This window comes from Erythrolamprus reginae, chromosome 4 (genome assembly GCF_031021105.1).
Source record: "Erythrolamprus reginae isolate rEryReg1 chromosome 4, rEryReg1.hap1, whole genome shotgun sequence".
NCBI classification, from domain to species: domain Eukaryota; kingdom Metazoa; phylum Chordata; class Lepidosauria; order Squamata; family Dipsadidae; genus Erythrolamprus; species Erythrolamprus reginae.
The window spans coordinates 13,540,045-13,558,028 of record NC_091953.1 but is presented as its reverse complement, the minus strand read 5'-3'; the positions used below and the strand labels follow the sequence as shown (position 1 = coordinate 13,558,028).

The window sequence follows — 17,984 nt, the reverse complement described above, 5'->3', positions numbered from 1 at the left end:
CAAGAGCCAGAAAAACATTTGGGGGTTACTGGACTCCACCCTACAAACCATTTGTCTGTAATGGTACAGGGTTTCCTGCGTGAACAGGATGTTAGACTAGAAGACCTTCAAGGCCCCTTCCAAAATTCTTGTTATCCAATTATTCTGGATTTTCTCTTTTCTTTCCCTTTCCAAGTAAATTGGTTCCTTATTTTCTTTTTCCATTTGGCTAGCTAAATATTGTCTTTCGGAACTAACATGAGGCTGGCTACACATGCTTTCAATATGTTCTCCATCTCATCCCAAATGTTTAAACCCTCTACAATGCTGTTCCTTGTTGTTCTGTTTGAACATTCGAGTTTTGAAGGAGGTTTCGGAAGGTTTCTGGGGGTTTTTTCCTCCCATGGATGTATTTTATTCTCTCCCGTTCTTGTTCTTTTTCCTAATAGAAATCTATTTCCCCTAAGCGCAATTCTCCCTCTCTTTTGCTGAGATGTATTTAGGGCAGCTTTATATAGATTAACGTCTCCACCACAAGGGAGGGCAAATCATATTACATGTATAACCGTTTAATTGTGGGGTGATTATTGTGTCAGCTCTTGAAACAGAATTGTATGTTTTTAAATGCCATTTATTCCTCAAGTGTTGTTGTAATAAGATAAAGGATTCTGGTACATTCAGTTTGTGGGTTCAGCTTTGGACATCGGTTAATCTCCCCGCGTTTGGCAATAGCCTGGTCTCAGCTGTACTCAGTGGTCAGAGGATATGGTCTCACCTTAGCTGCAATTCATCTTGCCATCATAGTAGGACATCGCCAGTAAAGGGCTGCAAAAATTTTTACTACCACACTGTGGGCGTGGTTTATTGTGTGGGTGTGGCTTGATTATCATGTGACTCAGTGGAAGTGTCTTGTCAGCCATGTGACTAGGTGGGATGACTTAAAGATCATGTGACTGGGTGGGAGCGGCTTACCGACCAAGATAGGTTTTCAAATAGGTACTTGGACTCTTTTTCAGTCACATTATTTGAATAGCCACAAAAAGGAAAATGATAGACAGCATTATAAGCTGATTGGCCGGAAGGTCAGAGGGACTCCTCCCACTGTAAACATCTGATTGGTCGGATTGTAAAAATATGTTCCAAGACGCCAGTTCCTAACATCATGGGAAATTTGTCTTTTCCCATGGTCTTAGGCGACCCCTGTGAAAGGGTAGTTTGACACCCTCCCCAAAAGGGGTCCTGAGTCCTGACCCCCAGGTTGAGAACCACTGATCTAAATGGTCACAAGAGATACCAGATGTCCTTTAGGTCATCAGCCACAAATATTTTGGGCATCAGGGGACCGATACCATGGAGAAAGGTTTTTCCATGGACCAAAGGCAAAATATGGCTGCACACCGCACATGGGCCTTCGCTTGTTTATGTGGTCTGGTTTCTGGTATGCCACAGCCCAGTACCAGGCCACAGCCCAGGAGTTGGGGACATCTGCTTTAGATGGCAATAAAAAGTTACAGAAAACCTATTTGCTGCTCTCATAGAAACATAGAAACATAGAAGACTGACGGCAGAAAAAGACCTCATGGTCCATCTAGTCTGCCCTTATACTATTTCCTGTATTTTTTCTTACAATGGATATATGTTTATCCCAGGCATGTTTAAATTAAGTTACTGTGGATTTACCAACCACGTCTGCTGGAAGTTTGTTCCAAGGATCTACTACTCTTTCAGTGAAATAATATTTTCTCACGTTGCTTTTGATCTTTCCCCCAACTAACTTCAGATTGTGTCCCCTTGTTCTTGTGTTCACTTTCCTATTAAAAACACTTCCCTCCTGAACCTTATTTAACCCTTTAACATATTTAAATGTTTCGATCATGTCCCCCCTTTTCCTTCTGTCCTCCAGACTATACAGATTGAGTTCATTAAGTCTTTCCTGATACATTTTATGCTTCAGACCTTCCACCATTCTTGTAGCCCGTCTTTGGACCCGTTCAATTTTGTCAATATCTTTTTGTAGGTGAGGTCTCCAGAACTGAACACAGTATTCCAAATGTGGTCTCACCAGCGTTCTATATAAGGGGATCACAATCTCCCTCTTCCTGCTTGTTATACCTCTAGCTATGCAGCCAAGCATCCTGCTTGCTTTTCCTACTGCCCGACCACACTGCTCACCCATTTTGAGACTGTCAGAAATCACTACCCCTAAATCCTTCTCTTCTGAAGTTTTTGCTAACACAGAACTGCCAATGCAATACTCAGATTGAGGATTCCTTTTCCCCAAGTGCATTATTTTACATTTGGAAACATTAAACTGCAGTTTCCATTGCTTTGACCATTTATCTAGTAAAGCTAAATCATTTACCATATTACAGACCCCTATCTACTGGCTTTCTAGATATTGGCAGCTCAGAACGGACATGGAAATCTACCCTTATTGGCCAGGAATCTACTCTGCCTTGCTTTCCACGACTTAAGCTAAATCCTTAGCAAACCATTCCAACTGTTCTCAACACACCCCGAGGAATTGCCATAAATGATTTCAAGGCCACCTTGGTCGTATTGTACAGCTGAAACAAGAGAATAAGCAACGATAGTATTTCCCACACTTTTCTCAGCACTGCGGCTAAAATGTATGAGCTAATCCCCCTTCAACAAAGAATCGGCTGCCAGGCCATGATTTACAAATAGTTTAGAAAACAAATAAATTAGAAATACAACAATAAGACAACCCGAGGAAGGTTATCCGGGACTCATAGTAGAATAGGATTGTGGTCGCGTCAAGAAATTGCTCTGGTTTATAAACTTTGTTCTGTTGTGATTCTTGGAAAGCTTGGGCGGTTGTGAGTAGGAGGGAAGGGAAATTACCTTCCAGCTTGTTACGGTCTCACTTGGGTTTTTACTAATCCGTAAGTCAGGCCTGGGCGAAATAATTCTTTATTTCTTCAAGTGAAAACACTTGTTGCTATAGAAATATTTTCAGTTTCTTTCCTTCCTCAGATAGCAAACTTGGTAGCTCTGAAGTGGCAAGGCTTCAGTATCTCTTAATCTTTAGTTCTGAGGTAGCTGCTTCTCCTCCATCCCCTACTATCTATCCCGCTTTTTTCTAGTTTATCAAAAAATAGGTAATTTTTTAAAGTCTTCATCCCCCTTTTTAATGGGTTGAAGTACCCTACAAGCCCCTGCACGCTTGCAATAGATGGAGGATATGATAATTCCTATTCATATGCCTGGGATGAAACTGGGGGCGGATTGCTTCTACCACCACTACTGGTGTGTTGTGTGCTGTGTTCCATGTGTGCGCACTATGCACACATGTCCCAGCATGTTTTTTCTTCTGCACATGCGCAGGAAGCATAAACGCACTGAAATCTCATGACAGGATGCACAGGCATCTCCTCACAAGATTTTGCTATGCGCACAAAGCAAAAAAATACAAATAAAGATGGCGGCGCAAAACGCGAAGCAAAAATGTACTGAAATCTCATGAGGGGATGCGCAAGCGTCTCCTCACAAGATTTTGCTATGAGCAGGAAGCAAAAAATACAAACAAAGATGGCAGCGCAAAACATGAAGAAAAAACGCACTCACAAGGGGATGTTCACGCGTCTCCTTTTTTTAAATTAATATTTTTATTGATTTTTATAATATAAAACACACACACAACATATAACATATAACATGTGCTCAGTGATCCCACCACCAGACAATCGATCATACCATAGGGTTCATGCGTCTCCTCACAAGATTTTGCTATGAGCACAAAGCAAAAAAATACAAAGATGGCGGCGCAAAACGTGAAGCAAAAATGTACTGAAATCTCATGAGGGGATGCTCACATGTCTCCTCACAAGATTTTACTATGAGCACAAAGCAAAAAATAAAAACAAAGATGGCGGCACAAAACTCGAAGCAAAAATGCACCGAAATCTCATGAGGGGATGGGGTTTTGTTTCTGCACGTGCGCACGAAGCAAAAAATACGAAAAATATAGCAATGCCCAAAGGACTGCCACCAGAGCGGTTGCGCACAAATTGCATGTTCACATTCTATTCTTCGGCATATTGGCATAATGATCTCAATCATCTTTAAAAAGACTCAGTAAATACAGTGTACCTCTATTTACGAACTTAATTCGTTCCGTGACCAGGTTCTTAAGTAGAAATGTTTATAAGAAGAAGCAATTTTTCCCAGAGGAATCAATGTAAAAGCAAATAATGTGTGCGATTGGGGAAACCACAGGGAGGGTGGAGGCCCTGTTTCCTCCCCGGAGATTCCTAGAGAGGACCCATGGAGGCTTCTCCCTGCCTTTTCTGACCCTGTTTCCTCCCAGGAGATTCCTAGAGAGGCGCCATGGAGGCTTCTCCCCGCCTTTTCTGGTCCTGTTTCCTCCCAGGAGACTCCCAGAGAGGCCCCACAGAGGCTTCTCCATGCCTTTTCCAGTTACAGTTTCGGAGGCTCTGGTTTGTAAGTCGAAAATGGTTCTTGAGAAGAGGCAAAAAAATCTTGAACACACGGTTCTTATCTAGAAAAGTTCGCAAGTAGAGGCGTTCTTAGGTAGAGGTACCACTGTAGTATCCAGTAAATAATTTCAGTAGAAAAATACCGTGCCCAACTGAATAGAGAATCTGTTGAGGAAAGGAATGCTAGTATGGAGAACTACAAGGGCAGGTCCCTAAAGCAAATATTCAGATTGGTTTTCAATGGCTAGATTAAGATGGAATCCGTGTTCTGCAGAGCTATAAGTGAGGCTTTTTTCCCCCTCTTTGTAATCTTTGGAGGTTTTGATTCTTCCTTTCAGAAGTCCCCAAATGTCACAACCAATAAATCCATTATTTTCAAGGGCTCTTAGTGTCAGTGCAGAGTTTGCATGGAAGAGCAGAATTCAGATTTACAACTTTGATGACTCTTTGCAACCTTGGTCACCAAGTGAATCATTTTGCAAATCTGAACAAGAGCTGCAACAAGATAGAAATGCAAAAACAATGATAATAATAATAATCCTGTTTCCCTTTGTTAGCTTTTAAAAACAAGAGGGTCTTTCTTTAAACAAATAATGGTGATTTTAGCAAAACTTAACGTAAAATACCATTGTAAAGAACATAAGAAGAGCCATGCTGAATTGGGCCAAAGCCCATCAAGTCCAGCATTCTGTGTCACATTCTGCTCACCAATTGTCCATGGAGATCTTGAGCAGAAAGAGAAGGCAAAACCCTCCCTTTCCCTTGACCCCCAACAAATGGTACCCAGGGGAATCCTGTCTGCCTCAACCAACATAGAGGCAGCACTTGGACATCCACTTCAATTACAAACAAAATGACTTTGCAAAAAAAATTCTTTAAAAAATGCAAGATCTACAAATTTAATAAATTATTATTTTAAAAAAAAATAATTTGTGCTTTTAGATGGATGCCCATCGGTGTAAACCTTTTTCTGGGTGGATATGTGACAGTATCACCCCAGGAAAAGTGATGCAAATGTTGTTTTATTCTGCATTGGCCAGGTGCTTCCTCAAGCATTATGAAAGATTTAGGAAATCCAGAATGAGTTCAGGGCAACAAATATGATCAAAAGCCTAGAAAACTAAATTCCAAGCAATGATATTGAATGAATGAGTGATCAATAAAGGAGAATATTTGTACCACTATCCATTCTTAGAAGCATAGTGTCAAGATGTTGCTGTGACCTCTACCCTAGTTCTCTTGAGAGCATCTTATGGCAGCTTTTAATATCGTTCAAGAATGAAGTGGTTCATGATACAGTTGGAAAGTAGACTGTACCTAACCTTTATTGAATACTTTGGGGTGTTAGAGTAGAGTAGAGTAGAATAGAATTATTTATTGGCCAAGTGTGATTGGACACATAAGGAATTTGTATTTGGTACATATGCTCTCAGTGTACATAAAAGAAAATATACATTTATTTATTTATTTATTCTATTTAATTTATTTATTTTATTTATTTATTAATAGAGTTGAAAGGGACCTTTAGGTCATCGAGTCCAACCCCCTGCCTGAGCAGGAAACCCTACAGCACCCCAGCCAAATGGAAGTCCAATCTCCTCTTGAAGGTGTCCAGAGTTGGGGAGTTCACCACCTCCCCTGGCAGGCAGTTCCATTGGTTGATCGCTGTTACCGTCAGGAAGTTCTTCCTTATTTCCAGGTTGAATCTCTCCTTGGTCAGCTTCCAACCATTGTTCCTCGTCTGGCCCTCTGTTGCCCTGGGGAATAAAGAGACCCCCTCCTCACCGTGGCAACCCCTCAAGTATCTGTAAACTGCTACCATGTCCCCTCTAGACCTTCTTTTTTCTAGGCTGTCCATGCCCAGTTCTCTCAGTCTCTCTTCGTAAGTCTTGGTTTCGAGCCCCCTAATCATTTTGGTTGCTCTTTTTTGCACCTTCTCCAGAGTTTCGATGTCTTTTTTGTAGTGAGGTGACCAGAATTGGATGCAGTACTCCAGGTGGGGTCTGACCAGGGCATAGTAGAGTGGTATTAGTACTTCCCTGGTCTTGGAGCGTATTCCTCTGTTGATGCAGCTTAGGATTGAGTTGGCTTTTTTGGCTGCTGCTGCACATTGCTGACTCACGTTTAGTTGATTGTCCACCAAGACTCCAAGATCTCTTTCGCAGTCACTACTGCTGAGTGGGGTATCTCCCAGGCTGTATGTATGTCTAGGGTTCTTTTTGCCGAGGTGGAGGACTCTGCATTTGTCGGTGTTGAACCTCATTTTGTTGGTATGGGCCCACTGTGATAGTCTGTCTAGGTCTTCTTGTACTCTGAGCCTGTCCTCAAGGGTGTTGGCTACCCCCGCCAGCTTGGTGTCATCTGCAAATTTTATTAGTTCCCCTTTTATTCCCTCGTCCAGGTCGTTGATGAAGATGTTAAAGAGTACAGGACCCAGGACAGAGCCCTGTGGTACTCCACTGTCTACTTTTTTCCATGTGGATTTGGTGCCGTTGAGGACAACTCATTGGGTGCGGTTGGTCAGCCAACTGTTTATCCATCTACATGTGTAGTAATCTACTCCATTTTTTTCTAGTTTGTGGATTAAGAGATTGTGGTCGACTTTATCGAAAGCCTTACTGAAGTCCAAGTATATGAGGTCCACTGAGTTGCGTTGGTCAACTGACTTGGTTATGGTGTTGAAAAATGATATGAGATTGGTTTGGCATGATTTGTTTCTGATGAATCCGTGCTGGCTATTGGATATGATCTTGTTTGTTTCTAGGAAGTGGGTAAGTTGTTTTTATTTGTCAAAAATCATGAGGTATAACACTTAATGATTGTCATAGGGGTCAAATAAGCAATCAGGAAACAATCAATATTAATAGAAATCTTAAGGATACAAGGAACAAGTTACAACCATACAGTCCTAGGTGGGAGGTGATGGGTGATAGGAATGATGAGAAAAAACTAGTAGTAATAGTATGGCAGACTTAGTAAATAGTTTGACAGTGTTGAGGGGATTATTTGTTTAGCAGAGTGATGGCTTTCAGGAAAAAAACAGTTCTTGTGTTGAATTGTCTTGGTGTGCAGTGCTCTATAGTGACATTTTAAGGGTAGGAATTGAAACAGTTTGTGTCCAGGATGCGAGGGGTCAGTAAATATTTTCACAGCCTTCTTTTTGACTCGTGCAATATACAGGTCCTCAATGGAAGACAGGTTGGCAGCAATTATTTTTTCTGTGTCCTCTCTAGGCACTGGCTCGGAAGACCTTCACTGAGGCATTTACTTATGTAATACAGTGTTCCTTCGATTTTCGTGGGTTCGAACTTGGCGGAAAGTCTATACCATGTTTTTTCAAAAATATTAATTAAAAAATACTTCACGTTTTTCCCCTATACCACGTTTTTTCCCACCCGATAACATCATATGTCATCGCCAAACTTTTGTCCGCCTTTAATAAATGTTTTTTTAATAAAATTTAATAAATAAACATGGTGAGTAATAATCTAAATGGTTGTTAAGGGAATGGGAAATTGTCATTTAGGGGTTTAAAGTGTTAAGGGAAGGCTTGTGATACTGTTCATAGCCCAAAATAGTGTATTTACTTCCACATCTCTACTTCGCGGAAATTCGGCTTTCGCAGGCGGTCTCGGAACGCATCCCCTGTGAAAATTGAGGGAACACTGTACTGTACTTGATTTGTCGAGTCTTGCACATGCCCCTGACACACATGGATTGACTGTTCTTTTGAAGAACTGCTGGACCAGTTTTTAGTATTTGGTGTACCATCCCATATGGTTTCTTGGCAATTGAGCTATGTTTGGACATAGTTGTTCAGGAAAAGCTTGATTGACAGGTCTCAGGTGCACAAAATACTTGTTCCTCTGTTAAATTCCTTTCCACAGACTTCCCACCTACCTCTCCCAACTCTGCCCCACTAAATATGAAGCCGAACAATTCTGTGGTTGTTTCTCCCAGTAAGCAGGTAGCAGGGAATGAAACAAAGCCAGAAGAATCCCACCAGCGCAAAAACGGGCACTTTGCTGGCAACAGAAGTCCGGAGGTGGGGCATCCCAGCAACAGCAATGGGTTTGTAAGGTGAAAATAGTTTGTAAGAAGAGGCAAACAAATCTTAAACCCTGGGTTTGTATCTCAAAAAGTTTGTATGGCGAGGCGTTTGTAAGACGAGGTATCACTGTATTTTACAAAGCCTTCGGGCTGGAGCATCAATGTTTCACAATCTCTGTTGCTATTAATCCATCATTCTATTGATTAATGATGGGTTTGCTTTCTTTAAACATCGGGTTGCCTTTAGAGGGTGCAGGATGATATCATCCCTGCTTTTATTCTGCAGGGGTTGTTATTGCTCACTGCTTCCTGTAACTGAATTTGCAATCACGGCTGTTAATAAAGCCTGATGGATTTTATTTTCCTTGCCCACGGACGTGGGTGAGGGGTCATTGCATGTTTGGTGAGTTGAACAGGCCAGTCAGGGTTGATTAAACAGGAGGGTCGTAGGAGAAGAAGTTAAAACTGTTTAAAAGACTCCAAGTCAGCGTATAATTTTTCTCCCCTCCACTTTCTTCGTTCTACACTGTTGAACTCTTACAGTACTCACAGCATCAACAGCTGGCAGATGTAAGGTTCAGATGTTTGTGTGTATTTTTTCCTTCTTTCCCAGAAAGCTTGGCACATCTGTTATTTTTACACTGCATCCCAGAGAGCAGCTAAAGCAAGTTTAAAGTCGTATTTGCATTCCATGAAATCCACAGTGCCAAATGGAAAGAGCTTTCTGGAAGATTCCACTGCAGTTTTTACCAGTAAACAAAGCTCGCAAACCAACTACGTCCCCCCCCCCCCCCCCCCATTCTCTCTTTCTCTCCCTCGGAATCGTTTTTGTCAAGTTGCAAATTTATACCATTGTTCAGTTTGCAAAACAAATGAAGATCAAAAGAACTCCTCCTAGACCTAGATCATGTCAGAACACCATTTGATCCAAGATTGGGCTTATTTGTGGCTCAGTAGAATAATAATAATAATAATAATAATAATAATAATAATAATAATAATAATAATAATAATAATAATAATATATTAGATTTGTATGCTGCCCCTCTCCAAAGACTTGGGGCGGCTCACAACATTAATAGCAATATAATACAGTACAAATCTCCTTTAAAAAAATATAATTTATTTATAAATACAGAAAAAAATGGGGAGGGAAGGGAAGTATGAACAGAAGAAAAAAAAGGGGTAAGGGAAAGGGATACAAAATCAAGGAATTTGGAAAAATAATAACATTATACATCATGGTACGTAAATTTCTTAGTGTCATTATAATATTTCTCAAGCTATGTAAATAAACAGTATCCTTATTATTACCAATTATATCTTAAATTGCAGTAGTAAATCTTACGTCCTGTTTCCAATGAAATATCAATTTCTAATAGATGTACTGTATATGTATATATGTATTGGGTAATAATAGATAAATAAAGATGATTTATAAAAAAAAGAAAGTAAGAGCAAAGGAGTAAGAAGATTTTAAAGTTTATTTACAAATAGAAAGATTTAGGGTTGAGAAAGAGAGAAAAAAAAGAAAAAAGAGAGAAAAGTACAGTACAAATCTAATGTTAAAAAATTAAAAAGCTAACTTAAAATACATTATCATAAAAATCATCCACTACACAGTCATACACATTCAGTCCAACTAGTCATAATACAGAATATAGAAGTCAGAAAAGGGGGGGGGGCATTGATCCCCCCACTAGTCATAATACAGAATATAGAAGTCAGAAAAGGGGGGGCATTGATCCCCCCCACGCCTGGCGACAGAGGTGAGTCTTCAGCATTTTGTGGAAGGTGAGGAGGGTAGGGGCAGTTCGAATCTCCGAGTGGAGTTGGTTCCAGAGGGCCGGGGCCGCCACAGAGAAGGCTCTTCCCCTGGGTCCTGCCAGACTGAGGGCAGATAAGAAGTGGGAAATACAAATAAATAAAAGAACTGAAAACTGAGGTAAATTCTCCTTGTTCCTGATCATAATCTATGCCAGTGACGGCAAACCTTTTTCCCCCTCAGGTGCCAAAAATGCGTGCACACACACTATCACACTTGCACGAGTGCCCACACCTATAATTCAATGCCTGGGGAGGGCGAAAATTGCCTCCCTGCACCCCCGGAGGCCCCCTGGAGGCCAGAAACAGCCCATTTCCCAACTTCTGGCAGGCCCGGTCCATTTTTCACCTTCCCCAGGCTCCAAAAACTTCCCTGGAGAAACGCCCTCCCTCATCCCCCCCAGCGGCCCTCTGGAAGCCAAAAATGCCCTCCCAGAGCCTCCATGAAAGGCAAAAATCAGCTGGCCGGTGTCCAAATGCATGCTGGAGCTTAGCTAGGGCAACAGCTTGCATGCTGGCAGATATGACTCCGGGTGCCTCCTATGGCCCCCGTGCCATAGATGTGACATCACTGATCTATGCCATTTGAGACTGGAGGACTGTAGATCAAGGAGCATCCCATGGTACCAGAATAGAAGCTTTAGTTCCTAACACCATGGGAAATTTGTCTTTTCCCATGGTCTTATGCGGTCCCTGTGAAATGTTCATTCGACCCCCAAAGGGGTCCCAGCCCCCAGGTTGAGAACCACTGCTCTGAAATGTCAACCGCTCCAAACTCGACTGCAGAAAATACGACTCCAGCAATAGAGTGATCAATGCCTGGAATGCACTACCTGACTCTGTGGTTTCTTCCCCAAACCCAGAAAACTTTAATTTTAGACTGTCTGCAGTTGACCTCTCCTTATTTCTAAGAGGTCTGCAAGGGGTGTGCATAAGCGCACCACTGTCCCTACCATCCCTGTCCTACTGTCCTATTCTCTTTCATCGTTACTTTTTACTTACATTATGTTTATACAAACTACTACTCTCCTGTACAGTGGTACCTCTACCTAAGAATGCCTCTACTTATGAATGTTTCTAGATAAGAACCAGGTATTCAATATTTTTTTGCCTCTTCTCATGAACCATTTTCTACTTACAAACCTGAGTCTCCGAAACTGTAACCGGAAAAGGCAGGGAGAAGCCTCCATGGGGCCTCTCTAGGAATCTCCTGGGAGGAAACATGGCTGGAAAACGCAGGGAGAAGCCTCCATGGGGCCTCTCTAGGAATCTCCTGGGAGGAAACAGGGCCGGAAAAGGTGGGAAGAAGGCCCTGTGGGGCCTCTAGGAATCTCCTGGGGGAAAACAGGGCCGGAAAAGGTGGGAAATAGGCCCTGTGGTGCCTCTCTAGTAATCTCCAGGGGGAAAACAGGGCCGGAAAAGGTGGGGAGAAGCCTCCCTGGGGCCTTTCTAGTAATCTCCTGGGAAGAAACAGGGTGGGAAAAGGCAGGGAAAAGCCTCTGTGGGGAGTCTCTAGGAATCTCCTGGGGGAAAACAGGGTCAGAAAAGACAGGGAGAAGCCTCCGTGGGGCCAATCTAGGAATCTCCTGGGAGGAAACAGGGCCTCCCCCCTCCCTGTGGTTTCCCCAATCACACACATTATTTGCTTTTATATTGATTCCTATGGGAAAAATTGCTTCTTCTTACAAACTTTTCTGCTTAAGAACCTGGTCACGGAACAAATTAAGTTCGTATGTAGAGGAACCACTGTACATGTTTGATAAATGGATGGATGGATGGATGGATGGATGGATGGATGGATGGATGGATAAATAAATAAATAAATAAATAAATAAATAAATAAATCTAACTAACTAACTAACTAACTAACTAACTAACTAACTAACTAACTAACTAACTAACACATATGAACAGCCCCTGTCTGATGACGCACTCCGCAGGAATTTCAGGTCAAAGCAACCTCTACATTTTGAATGGGTGTGTTAGGAAAGAAAAGGAATCCAAAGTAAACTGAATGAAATGAATTAGCCATGATTTCATAACTCTGGGACAAGTTTGGCCAAATGGACTTTATTTTTATTGCTTTTGTGTGGTTCTCTTTCAATGCAACGCTTTGTTCAAACTGGGATAAGTTCCTTCAACCGCTGACGACAGATCACCAGCTAGGCCACAAGTTAATTTCCATTCTGAATGCATTACTACTGAAACAGGTGGACCAGGATCAGTGTTGAAATGCTCCCGGTTCGCTCGTGGCTGTCGGTCATCAGAGAACAGGTCGCGAAGGGAGTGTGAGGTTCCGCCCACCTGTCAGGGCGCCACTATCTATAGATAGATAGATAGATAGATAGATAGATAGATAGATAGATAGATAGATAGATAGATAGATAGATAGATAGATAGATAGATAGATAGAAGATAGATAGATGATAGATAGATAGATAGATAGATAGATAGATAGATAGATAGATAGATAGATAGATAGATAGATAGATAGATAGATAGATATTGTTCCACTGATAAATTGTTCTACCTAACAGGAAATTTTTCCTTAATTCTAGGTTGTTTCTCTCCTTGAATAAGTTTCCACCCATTGCTTCTTGTCTTGCCCTCAGGGGCTTTGGAGAATAGTTGACTTCTTCAACTTCGGAGTCTTCGGAGAGGGGTGGCATACAAATCTAATAAATTATTATTATTATTATTCATTATTATTATTATTATTATTTCCATTTGTTAGGAAAAGGCTTTTTAATTGTTGTCTGGATCCTTAGTGAGAAGGGATCAGACAACATTGATCCAACACTAGCTTGGGGTCTTGGGATCCCTTGACCCCAAATCCGTTGCTGTTTTGCCAAAGGCTGCCCAAATGAAGCAAAGTGTGGAGACATTTGGAAATAATTCTCAGACAGGGCGAGAAAGCTGGGAGTTTCATGTCAGGCCACCTATTTGCTTCCTTTCATTAGAATCGGGTATTTGACACATTTCGTACGTTTCTTGCTCTGGGCTGTTTTCCCAGAATAACTTGTGTCTCTCCTTTACCTGGTGTTACCTTGCTGGTTGACTGGTCCTTTGTTAGACAAGCAGCCTAGAATGGTTGGCTTGTTGTTTCATCACTGGAAACAAATGCGTGAGAAATTATCTACCCAAAGTTATGGAAACTCCCTGTCTTTTCAAATGAGATCTGCACTTATGGAAGAGCAAGAAAGACAGGTATTTAAAGGAACGAAAAAGAACACAAGCGGGCCAGATTTCCAGCAAAAAGAGAAAAAGAAGTGGAATTTACTTATTTTTATTATTTATTTATTAATCAGATTTGTATGCCGCTCCTCTCCGCAGACTCACAGCAATAATAATACAATGTAAACAAATCTAATATTTAAGTTAATTTAAAACCCCAATTTAGAAACCAATCATACATACTAACATACCATGCATGAATTTTATAAGCCTAGGGGGAGGGAAAGTCTCAATTCCCCCATGCCTGATGACAGAGGTGGGTTTTAAGGAGCTTACAAAAGGCAAGGAGGGTGGGGGCAACTCTGATATCTGGGGGGAGTTGGTTCCAAAGGGTCGGGGCCGCCACAGAGAAAGCTCTTCCCCTGGGTCCCACCAAACAACATTGTTTAGTTGACGGGACCAGGAGAAGGCCAACTTTGTGGGACCTATCTGGTTGCTGGGATTCGTGCGGCAGAAGGCGGTCCCGGAGATATTCTGGTCTGGTGCCATGAAGGGCTTTATAGGTCATAACCAACACTTTGAATTGTGACCGGAAATTGATCGGCAACCAATGCAGACTGCGGAGTGTTGGTGTGACATGGGCATATTTAGGGAAGCCCATGATTGCTCTCACAGCTGCATTCTGCACGATCTGAAGTTTCTGAACACTTTTCAAAGGTAGCCCCATGTAGAGAGCGTTACAGTAGTCGAGCCTTGAGGTGATGAGGGCATGAGTGACTGTGAGCAGTGAATCCCAGTCCAGGTAGGGCCGCAACTGGTGCACCAGGCGAACCTGGGCAAACGCCCCCCTAATATGGGGAGAAGAAGCACCATTTAAGTAAATTAGATCTGCATGTGTACAAATGGTTTTTCAACGTACGACCACAATTTTTTTATTTATTTAATTTATTTGTTTTGTCAGGAATAGAGATACAGTGAACCCTCGAGTTTCGCGTCCTCGAGCATCGCGAAAGGGCTATTTCGCTAGTTTTCAACCCGGAAGTAAACTCCACCATCTGCGCATGCGTGCCCTTCCACGCATGCGTAGATGATGGAGTTTCCCCGCCGGGCAGAGGCTTCCCTGGGTCTTCCCCCTCTTGCCCCGGTAAGACCCCAGCGGCGGCACGAGCAATGGCGTGGGCTGGCGGGCCGCACGCGCGCGGAAACCCCAGCTCCGCTTCCCAGCTGGGAAGCGGAGCCGGCAACAGCGTGGGCGGGCAGGCAGCGCGCGCGAGCTTGGGGACACCCCAACTCCGCTTCCCAGCTGGGAAGCGGAGCTAGGGTGTCCCCACGCCCGCGCGCGTTGCTGGGGAAAGCGCGCGCGCGTGGGGACACCCCACCTCCGCTTCCCAGCTGGGAAGCGGACCTAGGGTGTCCCCACGCGCGCGCGCGTTGCTGGGGAAAGCGCGCGCGCTTGGGGACACCCCACCTCCGCTTCCCAGCTGGGAAGCGGACCTAGGGTGTCCCCACGCGCGCGCGCGTTGCTGGGGAAAGCGCGCGCGCTTGGGGACACCCCACCTCCGCTTCCCAGCTGGGAAGCGGACCTAGGGTGTCCCCACGCGCGCGCGCACCCCAGGCGCGAGCAACGGGGTGGGCGGGCGAAGGGCGGGCGGCAGTGGAAGTAAAAACACCATCTGCGCACGCGCAGATGGTGTTTTTACTTCCGCACCGCTACTTCGCGAAAAATCGATCATTGCTTGGGGTCCTGGAACGGAACCCTCGCGATGATCGAGGGACCACTGTATAACAATGAAGATATTGGCATATTCAGGTTTCTTCCCATGTAATTTTCAGAGATTCCTGGTGACATTTCAACAAGGTCCCACTCGTCATCTTCAGGCTGGTGCTTTTGACCTTGTGCTAGGATGAACACTAACACAAGGCCAAAAGGCCCAAAACACCAGCCTGAGATGATGAGTTGGACCTCGTTGAAATGTCGCCAGGAATCTCTCAAACGTACATGAGAAGAAACCCGAATAGGCCAAGACCTTCATACCTGTACCCGTGAAAATGTATGAAAACAGATATAACAATGTTTATATACATGATACTAGTAAGAGATAGTGAGGGGCGAACCCAACGGTGTTCGGGTTCGGCAACCCAAATCGAACCCGAACTTGAACCCAAACAGGGAATCCCTCCCACAAAGAGATTTCGGGGACGGAGCTTTGACGTCACCAGCAGGTTGCTAAGGAGGCCAAGGTGATCACTTCCTGGATTCCATGGAATCCAGGAAGTGATCACCTTGGCGTCCTTAGCAACCTGCCTGTGACATCAAAGCTCCGTCCCCGGAATCTCTTCGTGTGAGGGATTCCCCAGCTCCTTCAAAGGGAGGTCTTCACTTAAAAATAAACATTGTTATTTTTACGAAAAAGGACACCGCAGCGGCGCTGCAAGCAAAGGGCGGTCCTTTCACGTAAAAATAAACATACACTGAGAGCCTATGCACAAATAACAAAGTCTTTGTGTGTCCAATCACACTTGGCCAATAAAGAATTATATTCTGTTCTATTCTAACTTAACAACTGCAGTGGTTCGCTTAAACAACTGTGGCAAGAATGGTCACAAAATGAGCCAAAAGTCATTTAACAACTGTCTTGCTTAGCAACAGATAATTTTGGCTCAATTGTGGTTGTAAATTGAGGGCTGCCTGTGCCTTGAGACCACATTTAGAATACTGTGTTCAGTTCTGGAGACCTCACCTCCAAAAAATATTGATAAAACTGAACGGGTCCAAAGACGGGCTACAAAAATGGTGGAAGGTCTTAAGCATAAAACTTATCAGGAAAGACTTATCAGGAAAGCCGCCCCGAGTCTTCAGAGAGGGGCAGCATACAAATCTAATATATTATTATTATTATTATTATTATTATTATTATTATTATTATTACTATTATTATTATTAATGAACTCAATCTGTATAGTCTGGAGGACAGAAGGGAAAGGGGGGACATGATCGAAACATTTAAAGGGTTAAATAAAGTTCAGGATGGAAGTGTTTTTATTAGGAAAGTGAACACAAGAACAAGGGGGCACCATCTGAGGTTAGTTGGGGGAAAGATTAGAAGCAACTTGAGAAAATATTATTTTACTGAAAGAGTAGTAGATGCTTGGAAGAAACTTCCAGCAGACGTGGTTGGTAAATCCACAATAATTGAATTTAAACATCCCTGGGATAAACATATATCCCTCCTATGATAAAATACAGGAAATAGTAGAAGGGCAGACTGGATGGACCATGAGGTCTTTTTCTGCCGTCAATCTTCTATGTTTCTATGTTTCTTCCCGCTCTCAAGCTTATCTAGGTTTGTGAGGAAGAATAAAATGGATTTGATCCCTTTCAGCTGCAGAGCTACAAAAGCATATGTTTGATTTGGCTGAGCGGAACTGCTGAATGCGAATATTTTCTGCCTTTTGTCAATCTGTCACTGTGTTCATGTTATTCAAAACAGTGTAGGGGGGGCAGTGCGCGTCTGACAAGCACCCTTACACACTTTTTCACACCTCTTATAAATGGCAGTATTTACAGAAATAAAAGCGTTTTAAGTAAGCCTAGATCCCCGGATCCTGAAATCTTTGGCACCGTCTTATGAAAGAGTAAACAGTGCCATTATTCAGTCTCCGTGACATCCATTGTGTCTATTTTCCAGAGAAGGATGATTGGCAAAAACCGGAACAAAACAAAACCACTTTCCTTTGAAAAAGAAATGCGACCAAGAACAATGTTGTCAAAATGTTATAATTGGACATTTGGAACCTCTTCGCAGCCAAGATGAAGGTAAAATCTTGCAGTGCCCAAGGGATTCAACATAGGGAAACTCTAAGCCAGTGATTCTCAACCTTTTTTGAGCCGCGGCACATTTTTTACATTTACAGAATCCTGAGGCACACCACCAACCAAAAAGACACAAAATGACACTCTAACACATTGTGATGCATTGTATGTCACCCTCTGCGGGGGCCTCTTATAAAAAGAAAAAGGTCAAATATCTATATACACCATAAGGATAGACATAACCAGCTGAGGCTGAGGCTTCATCTAGTGGTAGCAACATTTACCTCCGGTCCTGACCAGGAACCGCCTTCTGCCGCACGAATCCCAGCGGCCAGTTAGGTCCCACAGAGTGGGTCTTCTCCGGGTCCCGTCAACGAAACAATGCCACTTGGCGGGACCCAGGAGAAGAGCCTTCTCTGTGGTGCCCCGGCCCTCTGGAACCAACTCCCCCCAGAGATTAGAACTGCCCCTACCCTCCTTGCCTTTCGTAAGCTACTCAAAACCCACCTCTGCCGCCAGGCATGGGGGAATTAAGACTTCTTCTCCCCCTAGGCTGATACAACTGTATGTATGGTATGTTTGTATGTATGCTGGTTTTATATATTAAGGGGTTTTAAGTTAGTTTTTAGTATTGGATTTTTACTGTATATTGTTCATGACTGTTGTTAGCCGCCCCGAGTTTT

General features: G+C 43.1%; 1 protein-coding gene across 2 annotated transcripts in view; it reads left to right on the top strand.

The window, feature by feature from the left end:
* LOC139166300 (mastermind-like protein 2) overlaps positions 1 to 17,984 on the top strand; it is a 108,055-nt gene that overhangs the window by 30,280 nt on the left and 59,791 nt on the right. Inside the window, exon 2 of one of the 2 annotated variants that reach the window (XM_070749657.1) lies at positions 12,872 to 12,962. The exons of the other annotated variant lie outside the window; for it this stretch is intronic. Coding sequence (XP_070605758.1) covers positions 12,872 to 12,892 — 21 coding nt within the window. The 3' untranslated portion in view covers positions 12,893 to 12,962. Of the gene's footprint in view, positions 1 to 12,871; positions 12,963 to 17,984 lie in introns of those variants that run through there. 2 annotated transcript variants of the gene reach the window in all.